General features: G+C 37.7%; 1 protein-coding gene across 2 annotated transcripts; it reads right to left on the bottom strand.

The window, feature by feature from the left end:
- Window positions 1-918: 918 nt before the first annotated feature.
- Window positions 919-9,389, bottom strand: rnf167 (ring finger protein 167). 2 transcript variants are annotated; one of them, XM_072374655.1, is made up of 10 exons: window positions 9,310-9,389; window positions 5,483-5,608; window positions 5,283-5,363; window positions 5,054-5,191; window positions 4,891-4,978; window positions 4,680-4,770; window positions 4,434-4,539; window positions 3,919-4,012; window positions 3,649-3,729; window positions 919-3,357 (listed from the first exon to the last, which is right to left on the bottom strand). In XM_072374655.1, exons 2-10 carry the CDS (start codon window positions 5,585-5,587, stop codon window positions 2,942-2,944), a joined length of 1,200 nt encoding a protein of 399 aa, XP_072230756.1. In that variant the 5' UTR covers window positions 5,588-5,608; window positions 9,310-9,389; the 3' UTR covers window positions 919-2,941. The 2 variants fall into 2 exon arrangements, with proteins under 2 accessions (XP_072230756.1, XP_072230755.1); XM_072374654.1 differs by lacking the exon at window positions 9,310-9,389 and adding an exon at window positions 7,569-7,969.
- Window positions 9,390-13,353: the final 3,964 nt, after the last annotated feature.

The raw sequence follows: 13,353 nt of genomic DNA, 5'->3' as shown, positions 1-13,353 counted from the left end.
TGTTGGAATTGAACAAACTTTGAAAAGCTCGCCTTTACCCCTACACACATGATAATTTGACCAGTGGCTAAAACAGGCTCGGCTTCCTTCTGTCTGGAGTATTAACAGGTTCATTCAGCTCCACTATGAATTGTCTTTTCTGCAGCGCAGGAGGTGGCCTTGCATAAGGTGCACGAAAAGCTGAAACTGAAAAGGATTAAAGGAACTGAATTCATAAATGCAGAGTTTTAATGAATAACCATTACAGCCAGAGGGATAAAGCTCTGATAAAGACACACGTATGAATAACAGCCTGCTTTTGTGTCTATAGCTATTTATGACATCAAACTAAGTGATAAAAACAGCATCTTACAGTGTTATAGTGTGTTTCTTATTCGATTATGTCATAGTGATTCGCAAGTTAAGTATTAATTAGTAAAACTATTCGTCTGAAACAGTGTTAATACAGCAGGGTGTCAGAACTCTAATTAGTTAACTCCAACAGGAAGAAAGGACATGAAGTAATTAGCAGAGATTTTTCTTTGGTGAGCTGCTTTTATTTCATTATTATTATTACTAAGAGCACCTGTGAGCTGATCTGACTCAGCTCACTCTGACCAGCAAGAGAATTATTAAACTACATGTAGGAACTTCTGGTGATGCTTCATTTCTATCCGTTATCTTCTCATAACAGCAGATCAGCCTTTACAGGTCAGCGTCTCGGCTCTTTTTTGTTTGCTTAACAAAAAGTTAAACTGTCTTCGTTCACTAAAGAACTATTCCTGGAAAATATCCCGTGAAGTTGGCATCGGTGTAGTTTTGGTGTTTCTTGTGCATGAAAATCCTTCGTTCCACTAGTTAACGTCGCCATCCGCAGCTCCAACAAACGTACACATTCAAGGATAGAACAGCTGATAACAAACACTCATTTACGAAGAGTTTATTTTCACAGTGGCTTTATTATCAAGAATTATGTGTCAATAAGACTTTGTCAAGAGGGATTACTTACTCCTTCTCATCTAAACAAATGGCAACACAACGCTTCTTCTTCAACAAATGAAACATTTAACACAACCTTCCACAAACTGACCTCCTATAGATTCTCAACTCTCCTTAAACATGAAACTTATTCTTGACACTGTACATGTATTGTTTGATAATCTAGGCACATTTTAAAAGAACATTTGGGGATTATATATTTCCATTTGTTTCCATCAGCAGTCTCTAAAGCTGAGACTTTGGAACAACATAAAAGGTACAGTACAAAAGATATTTGAAGCATTATTGTTAATATTAAAACAGTTGTTCTATTTTACAACGCAGACTAATGCCAGCCAGTCCCAAACTAATTTCATTATTGTGGAGTCAATCAGCAGTGATAAATGAAGGTGGAACGTCATCATTTTAGAGTCTGCCCCCTTTTACCCTCCTACTTAAAGAATGTATTTACATTAGCGTTTTGTGGTATCCAGGAAGTCTAAAATCTGACAACATTAAATTTCAACGACGTGCTCTTTCAGATTATAAAATAATTCTTAAAATATTGCACTAATTCTGCTACAGAGGTTCAATTCTGACCTCAGATTTTTCCTGATCACGTTTGTATTGGGCCATCTAAGTGAACGGGCAGTGGATTCATTTGTACAGGAGTTCAACTTTCTCACCTACACCAGTAGTGAACATAAAAGTGTGCATTTATTTGGAGAAGTGAAACATTTTGGCCAACACAGCTTTTATGGTTTCCATCTGGAATCCATCAGAAGCATTGACCCCTGAAAGGACATCTTATAAAGAGGAGGATCTGTTGCTGAGCTTGTCCACTGGGTCAGATGCAAATAAAGCAGGACGATGCTCGCTGTCTGCTTCATGCTAGCACTAAACCTGAAGAAAACAAGTTGTGTCATTCTTGCTTGTTATAGTAAAATCAAATGTGGAGCAAACTCTCAGACCAGAGAACAAGATGCAGCTCAACAAAAAGAAAAAAAAAAAAAATCAATCTTGTCCCTTCTGATTTCAAACATTTAACTACACATGAACATAAAGGCTAATATAAGGCAATGTACTTTTTTCTCCTATATAAATACCTCCAGGGTCCCACTATTACCATGTCATTAATCGTTGTGTATGAAAAAAGAAAAGAAAAAGGAAAAAAACAAGTCTAAATTTTACAGATTCAAAGACAAAATTCAAAAGATTCTAATTTACAAGACAAAAACCCATTATCTATGTTCTTCATCTACACCGACTGACCTTTAATTTTTGCCATAAACCTGAGCTTGTTCAACTTGACGTAGTGAATAAAGCTAAAAATATTTTCCTTAAACTGCCCAGGAGTAATATCAGCCACAATATAAAAGCAGCAGAAATGTGTAAAATCGTAGTTATATTCTATTATAGGATCATTTGTTAAACAAGAAAAGTAAAAAAAAACTACGAGAGAATTAAACCAGTTCAGTCATACAAAATGAAGAAAAAGCATTTCCCTCCACATCTATGTGATTGTTAGGAAATTAATCAAAATCAGGAGGAAAAGTACGGTTTTTTTTAGATTTATCGAGCCTTCAATCTTACTTGAAGCTTGCAGAGAGAACCTCACGCAGACACTTCAAGCACACAGGCTTCAACCAGAGTTACATTCTTGCTCAAAGAGACGATTTAGTGGCCTGCTAACTTTGTGCAGCACAAAGTCAAAAAGTAAAACAGGAGTAAGAGTAGAGTTTACTGATGCTCAACGTTGGACTTTGGTGAAACTGATCAATGCAAGTGTTGCTTTGACAAATAAAAGTAACTTCTAGTTACTTTGTGAAATTCTCTGTTATTATGTGGAAGTTATGTTAAAAACGCCGAGCTGACCACGAATCTGGAAACTATTAAAATAACACGCCATAACGTCACGCCTGATGATAGAAACACCCTTTTTCAGATAAAAGCCGGTAATCTCACTGCAGCCACGTTCAGGCCATCATATCACCACTCGATCCCTACCAATGAGCTGGGCGGTGTCATCATCACTGTGATGCTGGTCCTCTCCAGCATCATCACTTTCCGAGTCTGTGGCCTCTTGTGGGGAGTAGTAGCCCAGGATGGGGGAGTCGCAGTGTGCAGGGGACACGAGGCACTGGGCAGTAATGGTGGTGGTGGTGGCTGAATAGGCCCCTGGGCTTCCTGTCGGAGATCCAGGGTTGGAGGGCCGAAGCAGAGGAGTGCGCTCCGAGTCTGCATCACCCTCTGTTCCTTCTTCCACTCCACGGCCGCCGCTTTCCTCGTCAGAATCAGACTCCGAGTGCTCTGGGTTGTTGCGGGTGACGCGCTGTTTGCACACAGGGCAAGTCTTCTTGGTCTGCGTGAGCCACGGGTCGACACACTTGCTGTGGTAGGCTGAAAAACAATAAATGAAACTTAGAAAAGCCTGCCAAGAACAAAGACAGCTAAACTAAAGCTATAGTGACTGAAATGCATAACATGGGTGAATAAACGTCCTTAAAACATTAATCACACTGCAGAACATCGTGGTACATCGTAAACAACAAAAAAAGAGAGCATCCAGTTGTAGTTCTACCCGATTCTGTGTATCGACAACAGTAAAAATGACCAATTAACCAGTCCACCAATGTTCCATAAGATTGAGTTTTACACTAAAACGATGGTCATCATATATGAAATATTTACCATGTGAGCAAGGTAGAACTCTCAGCTTGTCTCCTTCTTCATATTCATCCAGACAGATTGCGCATACATCATAGTCATCACCTGTAATACAGCAAAAATGTTTATTAATCTAATTAAATAACTTGAACATATTTTCAAATGCATAAATAGTTTTTTTTACTGAACTATAGTTTAAGAAAAAGCTTTAAACACGTTGGAAAACGTGGTCATTGCAGCAGGTTACTTTAAAAAACAGTTTAAAAGACAGTAAATACATTACAATGGTGTTACCTTTCCTGAACCGGTGTGTTGGAATCCGCTTTAGTTGTTCCTTGGTCAAACGGTTTTTCCTCAGTCGTTTTCTGTACTGCACACATCTTACAACCTGAACAGTGGATAAGTCAGTGTTACTCATGGTAAGAGACACACACTGACACTCAACAATTAACAAGTTGTTTTTTATGTTAACTTCTGAACCCACCGTTCATTCTCAGAAGCCCTTTTAGAAAAATAGGTTTTTGTTGCCTCAAACTAACCAAGGATACCGCATGAGTATGCAGTGACTAAACATAGCACCCAGAGAGGACATTCAGCTGGGTCTAGCTTTGTTGAAATACAATAAGGTCATTGTTTTACAGCACAAAGAAGGAAATAAAAAGCTCGTCTGTCGCAAGCATGGTCCAAATTCAATGTAAGGAAATAAATACTCCCCAAATCAAACTCATAATCCCTAAAAGGGATTCTTAAGAATGTGCTGAATACTAACTAATTAGTCAAGAAGCTGTCGTCATGTCACACAAACTTACCAAGATGACACACATCACAACAATAATCATGCCAACTACCCCAGTGAAGGGGATCAGGTAGTATGAGAGCGGAAAAGCGAACTCTGGCTTGAGGATCACATAGACCCTGCAGATCAAGAGAGAAACAATGCATCAAAACTCAGAAAGTGTTGGTCAAGTTCAAATCTAATGCTGACCGACTGAGGCTTGTTTAAGTCTTTTTTTACAATTACAAAATTGAGTTCTAGAAATGGTATGTTTCCTTACCCTTGTTCTGGATTAATCAAGCTCCTGAGGATTTGTGAAGCATAAAAGCTGGTGAATACAGAGGGGATCTCAATCTGCTCGGCAATGGTGTCTGGAGAAAAAAAAAAAAAGACAGAATAAATAAATAAATAAATAAATGGAATCGGAATCGTTAAAGCTTTCAGGTCACTTATCAAGATAGTGTGACTGTACGCGTGTCATATTCGCTTACCGTTGCTGTAGTTCATACTGAGCAGAGCGTCCGAATACACGTTGTGAATGATTGCAGCACTGTATCCAGCTTGCTGTGCATGCAAAACCTGAAACCAGTTCATTATATTAGCCAAGTTCACCTGAATGACAACACAAATTATTCCATGGTTTTCACTGCTGACCTTTATATCAAAGTTGCAATCATAGCGTTTGATGAGAGCGACAAATTTGGTAGTGTTGGCATCATAAGATGGTGGCAATGGAGGAGGAGGGTCCATTGCTATGCAGCCGTTCAGGGGATGAGACGCCACCAAAATTCCCTGCCATACAAACACAAGCACAAAAAGCTCAGAGAAAGAAATATTATCAATCACTTTCAGGTGCAGTCTGGCTCCAAAACTCCACTCTCACCATTAATCCATCCTTAGGAAGTGGAGATCCAAACACAGCAGGCAGGTCCTCAAACAGAAAGGAGGTCATATTTCTATAATGCTGTCAAGAGAACATTTGTATTAAGTAAAAGCATAAACACATGTTTCAGCAGAATTTGAAAGATAACTTCATGGACAAAGCTGATAAAATTCTATCATCAAAATACCAGTTTTACTTACAACGTATATATATGCATGTGTGGGTGAAGGAACCAGTATGCTGCAGAAAACCAGTATAATGATGCTCAATTGAGCCCCCATACACCACACACCAAGGTCTGGCATCCTTTGTTGTTTCAAGTTACCCTAACGGAGGAAAATATCAAACACTGGCATGTTATTATCAAGCAGGAGCACATTCAAATAGGCCTGTCAGGATCACGAAACATCGCCTTACCACAGTTTCTGAGGCAACTGTAATAACTTGCACAATAGTAAGAACAAAGTCCCTTCACCTGGATAAAACTGACAAATTTCATGTTTTTTCCCTTGTCTGAAGTCTACTAAAGCTGCCTTTGAGCCAACAGCACCCAGAACTTAACGACCCCGGGCTGGTTGGCGAGGAGCTAAAAGATTATTTCAGTTTGCTGTTGCATTCCCACTAATTCCCACCTGATTACGCAAATTAGGTCCACTGAACACTGTTGCTCCACCGTCTGTGTTCGCCAGAAACTTGGCACCAATCTGTCGATGTTATACATTTCTAGGGGGTTTGGGGATTATTCATTTATGTCTAGAACATAACTACTGTAAAAAGATCAGAGTTTACCATTTTATTGCTCTGATTGCTCTGCTTTTGTGTCACCCTAGGACAAATCTCTCAAACTGGAGCTCACCCAACCACAGCTGGTTGCAAACTTAACTGTGTCTTCTCAGCTGTTTTGCAGTAGAAACACCAGGATTTTGCACATTTCTACACGGTTTTTGGATGTTTTTATTGCTCCTGTTTTGAAACAATCAGAAATTAAAGCTTTATTGCTGCGATTCAACTGATTTCTTGTCACTTTCTGAGCTCTGTCGCCATATTTATTGTGGAACTCCCAAAATAAACAACACAGGACCACTGGGAGCGTGTATTGATTTTAAGCTAAATGTTGCTGAAGGCACTTATATAATGTATATATAAAAAAAAAAAAGTTTATCTCTCACAGAATTAAAGAAATATATACATTTTGTTTGCAAAGTCTAAAGTGGCTTTTCTTCTTGCTGTGTATTTGTATTATCTAACTATGATTAGGTGTATGCTTTAACAGTGACACAAAATGAGAAGAATAGAAAATGTAAAACAACATTTCAACACCACAATAACCCTTCAATCAGACGGAAAATGCCACAGGTTTCAGACTGAAGCCGTTCTTGCAGTTTGATTACAATTTTACATTAACATACTAATGCAAACAGATCCCTCAGGACGTAAACTTATGTAAATTTGTACAATGATATGCAAACAAGGGACTGTGAAGTGATTGGGCTGCATGCATTAACGTGCTCTTATTGTCATGAAGTGGCAAAGCAAATGGAAGCTGTGGAAGGGATTGTTATTGTATTTATTCTGTTTTTTGTCTATAAAATACTATAGTTCAGACTTTTGAATGCAGTTTGCGCAGGACATCTGCGCAAAGCAACTCTGCAAATGTTTTTAGAATAACTACAAAATGCATTTGTTTTAAGAGTTTTTTTTAACATTTGACTTTGTGCCGCACTTTGGTCAATCTATGTTGTATTAGCTGTGCTACAAAAATAAAACTGATTTGGCTAATTTAACAAGTTTTACGTTTTAAAACAACCTACGTTGATTTGGTTAAATAAATGATTACATAAGAAAAAACAATCTTTTATTTTAACCAAACAATGCACCCATGTATACAAGGTAACGAGGTTCTGGAGTGGCCATGTTGATCAGAGTGTGATATGGATAGCTTGACTGCTATTAACTCAACACGCCGTTTCTTGTTTGATACTGTAAAACATACTGAAATACATTGTCTGTATATTTGACGGACGTCGTACCTTTTGTTATTGTTGTTGCCTCGGCAAGGAAATGCTACACTGAGTTGTTTATCTCGCATATGGTTGCTCATGTATGGAGCTAATGCTTTCTCATTACGTTCAATGAAATCGATTAATTGACCTTTGCTCTGCTAAACCACTATTATAAACAACTGAACTGCAATTAGATTTCCATTACGAAGCTCGATTAATGTTATAACGTATCATACTGTTATCACGAGTCATCAGAGTGATGTTGTTTTGTGAAGCTACTTACCTTTAGTGTCTTGCTAATGTCTGCACCTTGAGGGCTTTAATAAAAATTCCCGTCGTCTCACTGGACTTTCTCAGATTAGTTAGTTTGCTTTCATTTACAATATTTACCTAGTTTCTCATTAATTGCATAACTCCCAAAAAACGCCACAAACAGGAAGGATTACCGTAACGTTAGCTGACGTTTGGCTAGTATTAGCATATCTTAAATAACAGTTATGTTAAAGTGTCGTCTCTTTTTTGTGGCCCGTTTAGATCGGTTTAAACATAGATCATAAAATATCAACCAGAAATAAATCCGACGTAAAGGAAATACGGCAACCTAAATGCTAAATTTACTCAAGTTGCGTTAGCTTGCTACTGCTAAGTTTGTTATTGCTTTTCGCTCCACTTCCTCTTCATGTTGTGAAGGGGAACTGACTCATCAGAATTCTGACCCACAGCGCCACTGACGGCCGGAGTGAAGAATAGCAATTAAACTTCGAGCCGTGCAGTACTCGTGTTCTCCACAGAAACCATGCTCGTCATCTTATTACGGCTCGTGAAATATACTATTGATAAAATATAAATAAAATAAATCTCTCATTAAGGCCTCACGGGGGCCAATGATTTAAACTTTAGGTTGCAACCTGTAATTAGGGTTTGATATAGAGTGAGTACATATAGAGAGCCTGAGGAGGACAGTTGACCTACTGTGGATCAAGGATAAATTTCACAAAAACAGTAAATGACTAAAGACATCTAGAGGGAATGGAGATTTTCACATATTCATACAGACCAGTTTCAATGCATTCAAATTCACTCAGTCAGATCCTTTTCTAAGCTACAGACTGCCATCAACCGGCAACTTTTCTCCAGCTGGATTTCCTGTTTGTAAGGCTTGGGATGTTAAAGAGCTTATCCTCTACTTGGAATGCTGTAGGAATGAGAAAGTTACCTTTAAGTATAAATGGTTGTAGAAGGTTGACAGAGCAGCTACAATTAATGATACACCAGACAACAGCATGAAAAACAGATAAATAAGCAGTCTGCAGTCATCAGACCCTCTTATCTTTTTTAGCACTGCCCCCAAGTGGTTTGAGCTCTTTTATAACACTTACTAAATTTCTGAATCTGTTACATCCATTATTTTATTCATATCCAACTTCTACTAAAATCAATTAAGTTCCAAATAGATATGGGGAAACTATTAGGGTATGAATTTAAATACAAACATAATCACAGTATCAAGGTATTTTAAAGAAAGGATTCCTCAGAGATAGCATCGAGCAAGTAGACACAAATACAGAAGTACAAGCTTAAATGTATACACAAATATGTTTCAAGCAAGTCAAAATAGTTGCTGCTAGTCTGTAGACACTGTAGGAATTATGTGCCAGTTAAGAGTAATTTTGAGTTAAGGAAACACCACTGCTGGATGTACCTTTACATGGTATTTCTATTTCAAAGTAAATATTGAAATGAACAAATGCATGCTTGTGTGAATGTGCAATCATGCATGTATGGACAAGTTGTTGTTTTTTTTCCTTGCATGCTTTATCAGAAAACTACAGACTTAACAGACTTAACTTCCTTCAGAATATGCCACGTGTCTGTATCTCTGTAACAGAAAAGTGTTTGTGTCACCTGAGTATGAAGGTCAGCATGATAAGGAAAACCACACCATTTTCTATATTCCTTAACTCCATTGGATTACTTTGCTTACCTTTGGGAGTTAAAATGACACCAATAATCAATGTACTCACAGTTGCCAGTTGCTCCAGCTCCTAGTGCTGATTAAGCTGAATTTCTGCTTCGTCTGACCAATGCAGAGAATACTGTGTACACCATGCAGCAGCTAATTTCTCGTAGCTTGAGTTGATGTTGCTCAGAAATGAATTCTCACACACAAGGAACACAAATGTAATACACAGCAGGCAGTAGTTAAACCAGTTATTTTTCATAATGCTCACCCAATAACCACAATTCTGCCTGCAGCTGTGCATTGCCAGCACATGCAACGACTGTGTTCATACTCTCCTCTAACATCTTCTTTCTTTTCTGTCTTTTGGCAGTTCAGTAAAAGTGACTGTTATTCAACACTGACTCCAACACTGACTGGAGTTACTTCTGTTTTCAGGCGCTGTTGCATAAAGCAGCATCACTTACTGCAAAATAAGTTTGGAGCTATGGTTGCGATAAAGTACTTTTTCCACCCTGAAAGCACTTTAGTTTTCTGGTTCAATCATGGTGCGAACTTTAAAATGACACTTTGTCCTTTTGGATAACTGTAATTAATTTGCTTGTTACCAAATGAAACAATTAATTTAATCTGACGTTAAAGAGTTGCTTATACAGGCACTGATCCACAGGTGATGAGAGACAGGTAGTCTCAGTTTACCATCAAGTAAATATATCATTGAATGCTTTAAGAATAATAGAGATAATATTATGTTTCTGTTGGTATAAATCAAATATTCTGCCAGAAAATACAATGGGTATTATTTCAAAAAAGCATTTTCTGAAGATCTTTTGTGGTAGGCTAGTATAATAACAACAATAATAATAATAATAATAATAATAATGATAATAATAATAATAATAATAATAATAATAATAATAATAATAATAATAATAATAATAATAATAATAATAATAATAATAATAATAATAATAATAATGATGATGATAATAATACATTTTATTTGTAGTGCCCTTTACATTGCAAGATCTCAAAGAGCTACAGTTTAAAAAAGAAAATAAAAACAAGTAAACAGTTCAGTGTAAAAGTAAAGAATCTAAGACATCTAAGAGGGGGAGCCATATGTTTTGTTAAAAAGAAATGTCTTTAGGCCCCTTTTAAAAGAGGCAGTGGGTTGTGGTGTCCTCAGGGTGTCAGGGAAGGCATTCCACAGGCGTGGGGCAGCAGCACAGAAAGCTCTCTCTCCCATGGTCCTGAGCCTGGTTCTGGGTGGGTGGAAATTTAAGAGAGTGGAGCGAGAGAAACGGGTTGTTTTTTGTAGATGGAGGAGTTATATGATGGTGTTATATGTCATTTATCTAAATTGTTCCTCTACTGGCAGGTGAATATGATACTTCCAAGCTTGTGTTCCTCAGACACTGTAATTGTAAATCATCTCTCAAACTATTGACTACTGTCTCCATATTCCATCTTGATTTGATTCAGTCTATTGTCCTTACCTCCTCTTTACTACTACTTGGTTTTATTACTTTTTGTCAAGCATTGCGTTGTATTGTTGAAGTGCATTTAATCAACATCTTGTCATTATTGAATGTGTTGTTCAGCCCTGTCTCCGGGTTTGTACGCACAATAAAAAGGAAACCCTGTGTCCTAAAACACAGACTACATTTTGAGACAGTGTGGCAAATTTTGTGAAATCTGTAATGACTGCAATTCTAAACAGACATTTCCTTCTCTTCATAGTGTTATTAATGACTGTTTCCTGGCAAAATGGAAGGCAGACATCACAAAGGGGGGATTTGTGGTCATTCCCCACCAGGGTGCTCAGCTCAGTTTTCATGACCATATCAATGGGCTCCAAAGTGTCTAAAAACTCTGACCTGAGCAAATAAATCAACATTTTGAGGCTTTGCACTGGTAAGCTTTAGTCTGACTGGAAGCAGCTCTGCCACACCATAGAATAAAGGAGCCTCCATAGTAAAACCTGGCTGAACGGCAGAGGAAGATTAAAAACAATCGTGAGTAAAAATAATTTAAAGAAAACAGAAAACACACCAAACTCTGGGTGGAGAGGACAAATCGCTGCAAAAGCATTACACACACCCCTGGAGTTATCAGTGCCTTTTATAACTTTACTGTAGAACAATTAATGGATACCTGATCATATTCTACTAATCAATTAGGACAAATTTCAGCTTTTAGTAATTGGTACCAGCTGCCAGAGAAAGGCACTCAATGCAAGCTGGAAAGTGAGACTTCCCTCTAATAATTCCATTCAATTTTTAAATTAAAGACCAAGTTGCTGGTTTCCATCTATGTATAGCACCAATTTAAACAGAAATTTGAAAGATTGTGGAAAAAGCTGAAGAAAATGAGGATTTGACAAAAGATGAACAGATTTTTTATTATTTTTATGAACACACTATTATTTGTTCATGTTTATTAATGTTTGAAAGTCATCACTTTTCTATCTAAAGGAATTTTTAAAACAATATTTCTTAGGCTGGTGTTTTGAATGAAAAAAAATCCCCAAATTAAGTCATGAACAGCTCCATAACGGAGTACAAACAATGAACAACTTCAGGCTCCACAGACAGGAGATAGTGAGAGAATTTCTAAATACAATAAGTCTCCTTGTCCTCCTCAGCAGGCCAGAGACGGATTTGAAGAGCCACATATTGAGTCACTAAACAGTGATTTTGATTAATCTGATACTGCAAATGTGAACTGAAACACATGCCACATCCAGTCTGGTCACAGTAACAGCAACATTCGTCTGTTTTGGTCCACTTTGGACTGTGCATGAGATCACATCATAAAATCATGTCCCATACACAACCAGGAATTTACTCAACCCATGCAGTGTTTCATGAAAGCTCGCAAAAGTTGCAAACAGTTTTTTAGGGTCAGATTGAGAAAGCTGTCTGCCATGAGTTATGTTATCAAAGCATCCAGCAAAGGTTTGTACACAAGTCATACCTGAGTTCATTTCTCAAGGAAATGCACAAAAGTAAATGCATGTGAATCATTATCAGTGTCCACAGGTTTTAAGAGATAAGATTTTAAGATCTGTAGCTGCTGATCACAGTGCAGTCATATTCTATTCCATGACAAATACTCCAAAATTGCATTAAAAAATACAAAAAGCAGAGAAGTTTTGTGCAACTCTTTACTCCAGTTCCAACATCTTGTGCTGCATTAAAGTTAGTCCCCAAAAAAGCAGTTAATTCAAGATTACAAAGTCCACCATGTTACATCACAGATTAAAAGCCAAATACAATCCTCCACAGCGGTTTTATCTGTGTCTCATCTTCTCATCTTCTGGCATGACTGAATGACTGCAGTGATAGATAAGACCTGCCTTCCTCATAGAAAATGAGAAACACAGCACCTAATGATGAGAAAAAAAAACAATGTTTTGTATTTCATGATCAACAACATGTACAGAATATCCTCACTTAACTCGTCTCCACGTTAACACTTACAAGAAGCCTTTCCCACAGCCAAGAGGGCCAAAGAACAGTTCTGTTGGCAGGCAAACCTTTCTACACACTCCACTGAGACTGGGACAAGACCAAGGAAAGGATGCCGCCTCATTTTCAACAACTGTAATCACAGATAAAAAAAGAATAACAGCTATTTGTTTAGGTTAAATCCTTTTGCTTTAAGATGAGAAATTACACGGAAGTGCAAGAATGTGCAGAAAGGAGTCACAAAAACAAGCAGAGATATCAGATGAAAACTTACCATTGAGCAATAAGACAGCTAGAACTGACAAAACAACTATACGATTCCAAAACATGGTGATGGTGTTGGTGATGGTGTTGCTCCAAAATGAGAGGTTTGGTCTGGGTCTGTTTTTAGCTTGGTCAAAAGGGAGGAGTGAGGTTAATATAAAGCAGCAGACTGGTCACTAGGTCTTTTATTATAGAATTATAGGCATCCTTAAAAGAACATGCCTTTCTTAATTACGTTTAAGAAAACCATATCACTGTTCCCAACCCATGACCAGAAGCTGTCATGGGACAAGTAATTAGGACGTTTCCAAGGAACTACCTTTCCTCATCTGATTTAAAATACTTAACTCCATGAAGTTCCCTTTAGGACA

This window comes from Leuresthes tenuis, unplaced genomic scaffold (assembly GCF_036924035.1).
Source record: "Leuresthes tenuis unplaced genomic scaffold, fLeuTen1.0.hap1 SCAF_21, whole genome shotgun sequence".
Taxonomy (NCBI): domain Eukaryota; kingdom Metazoa; phylum Chordata; class Actinopteri; order Atheriniformes; family Atherinopsidae; genus Leuresthes; species Leuresthes tenuis.
The sequence above is the reverse complement of the archived record's forward strand: the minus strand, read 5'-3'. Positions and strand labels throughout refer to the sequence as shown.

Bases quoted from the DNA above. Each gene is read 5' to 3' on its own strand.
- rnf167 (XM_072374655.1), bottom strand. From the start codon at position 5,587: ATGCCAGACCTTGGTGTGTGGTGTATGGGGGCTCAATTGAGCATCATT. The intron at 5,192-5,282 runs GTGAGAGTGGAG...TTTGTATGGCAG, and splicing joins TTCCTAAGGATGGATTAATG to GGAATTTTGGTGGCGTCTCA. The intron at 3,358-3,648 runs GTAAATATTTCA...ATTGTTTTTCAG, and splicing joins AGTTCTACCTTGCTCACATG to CCTACCACAGCAAGTGTGTC.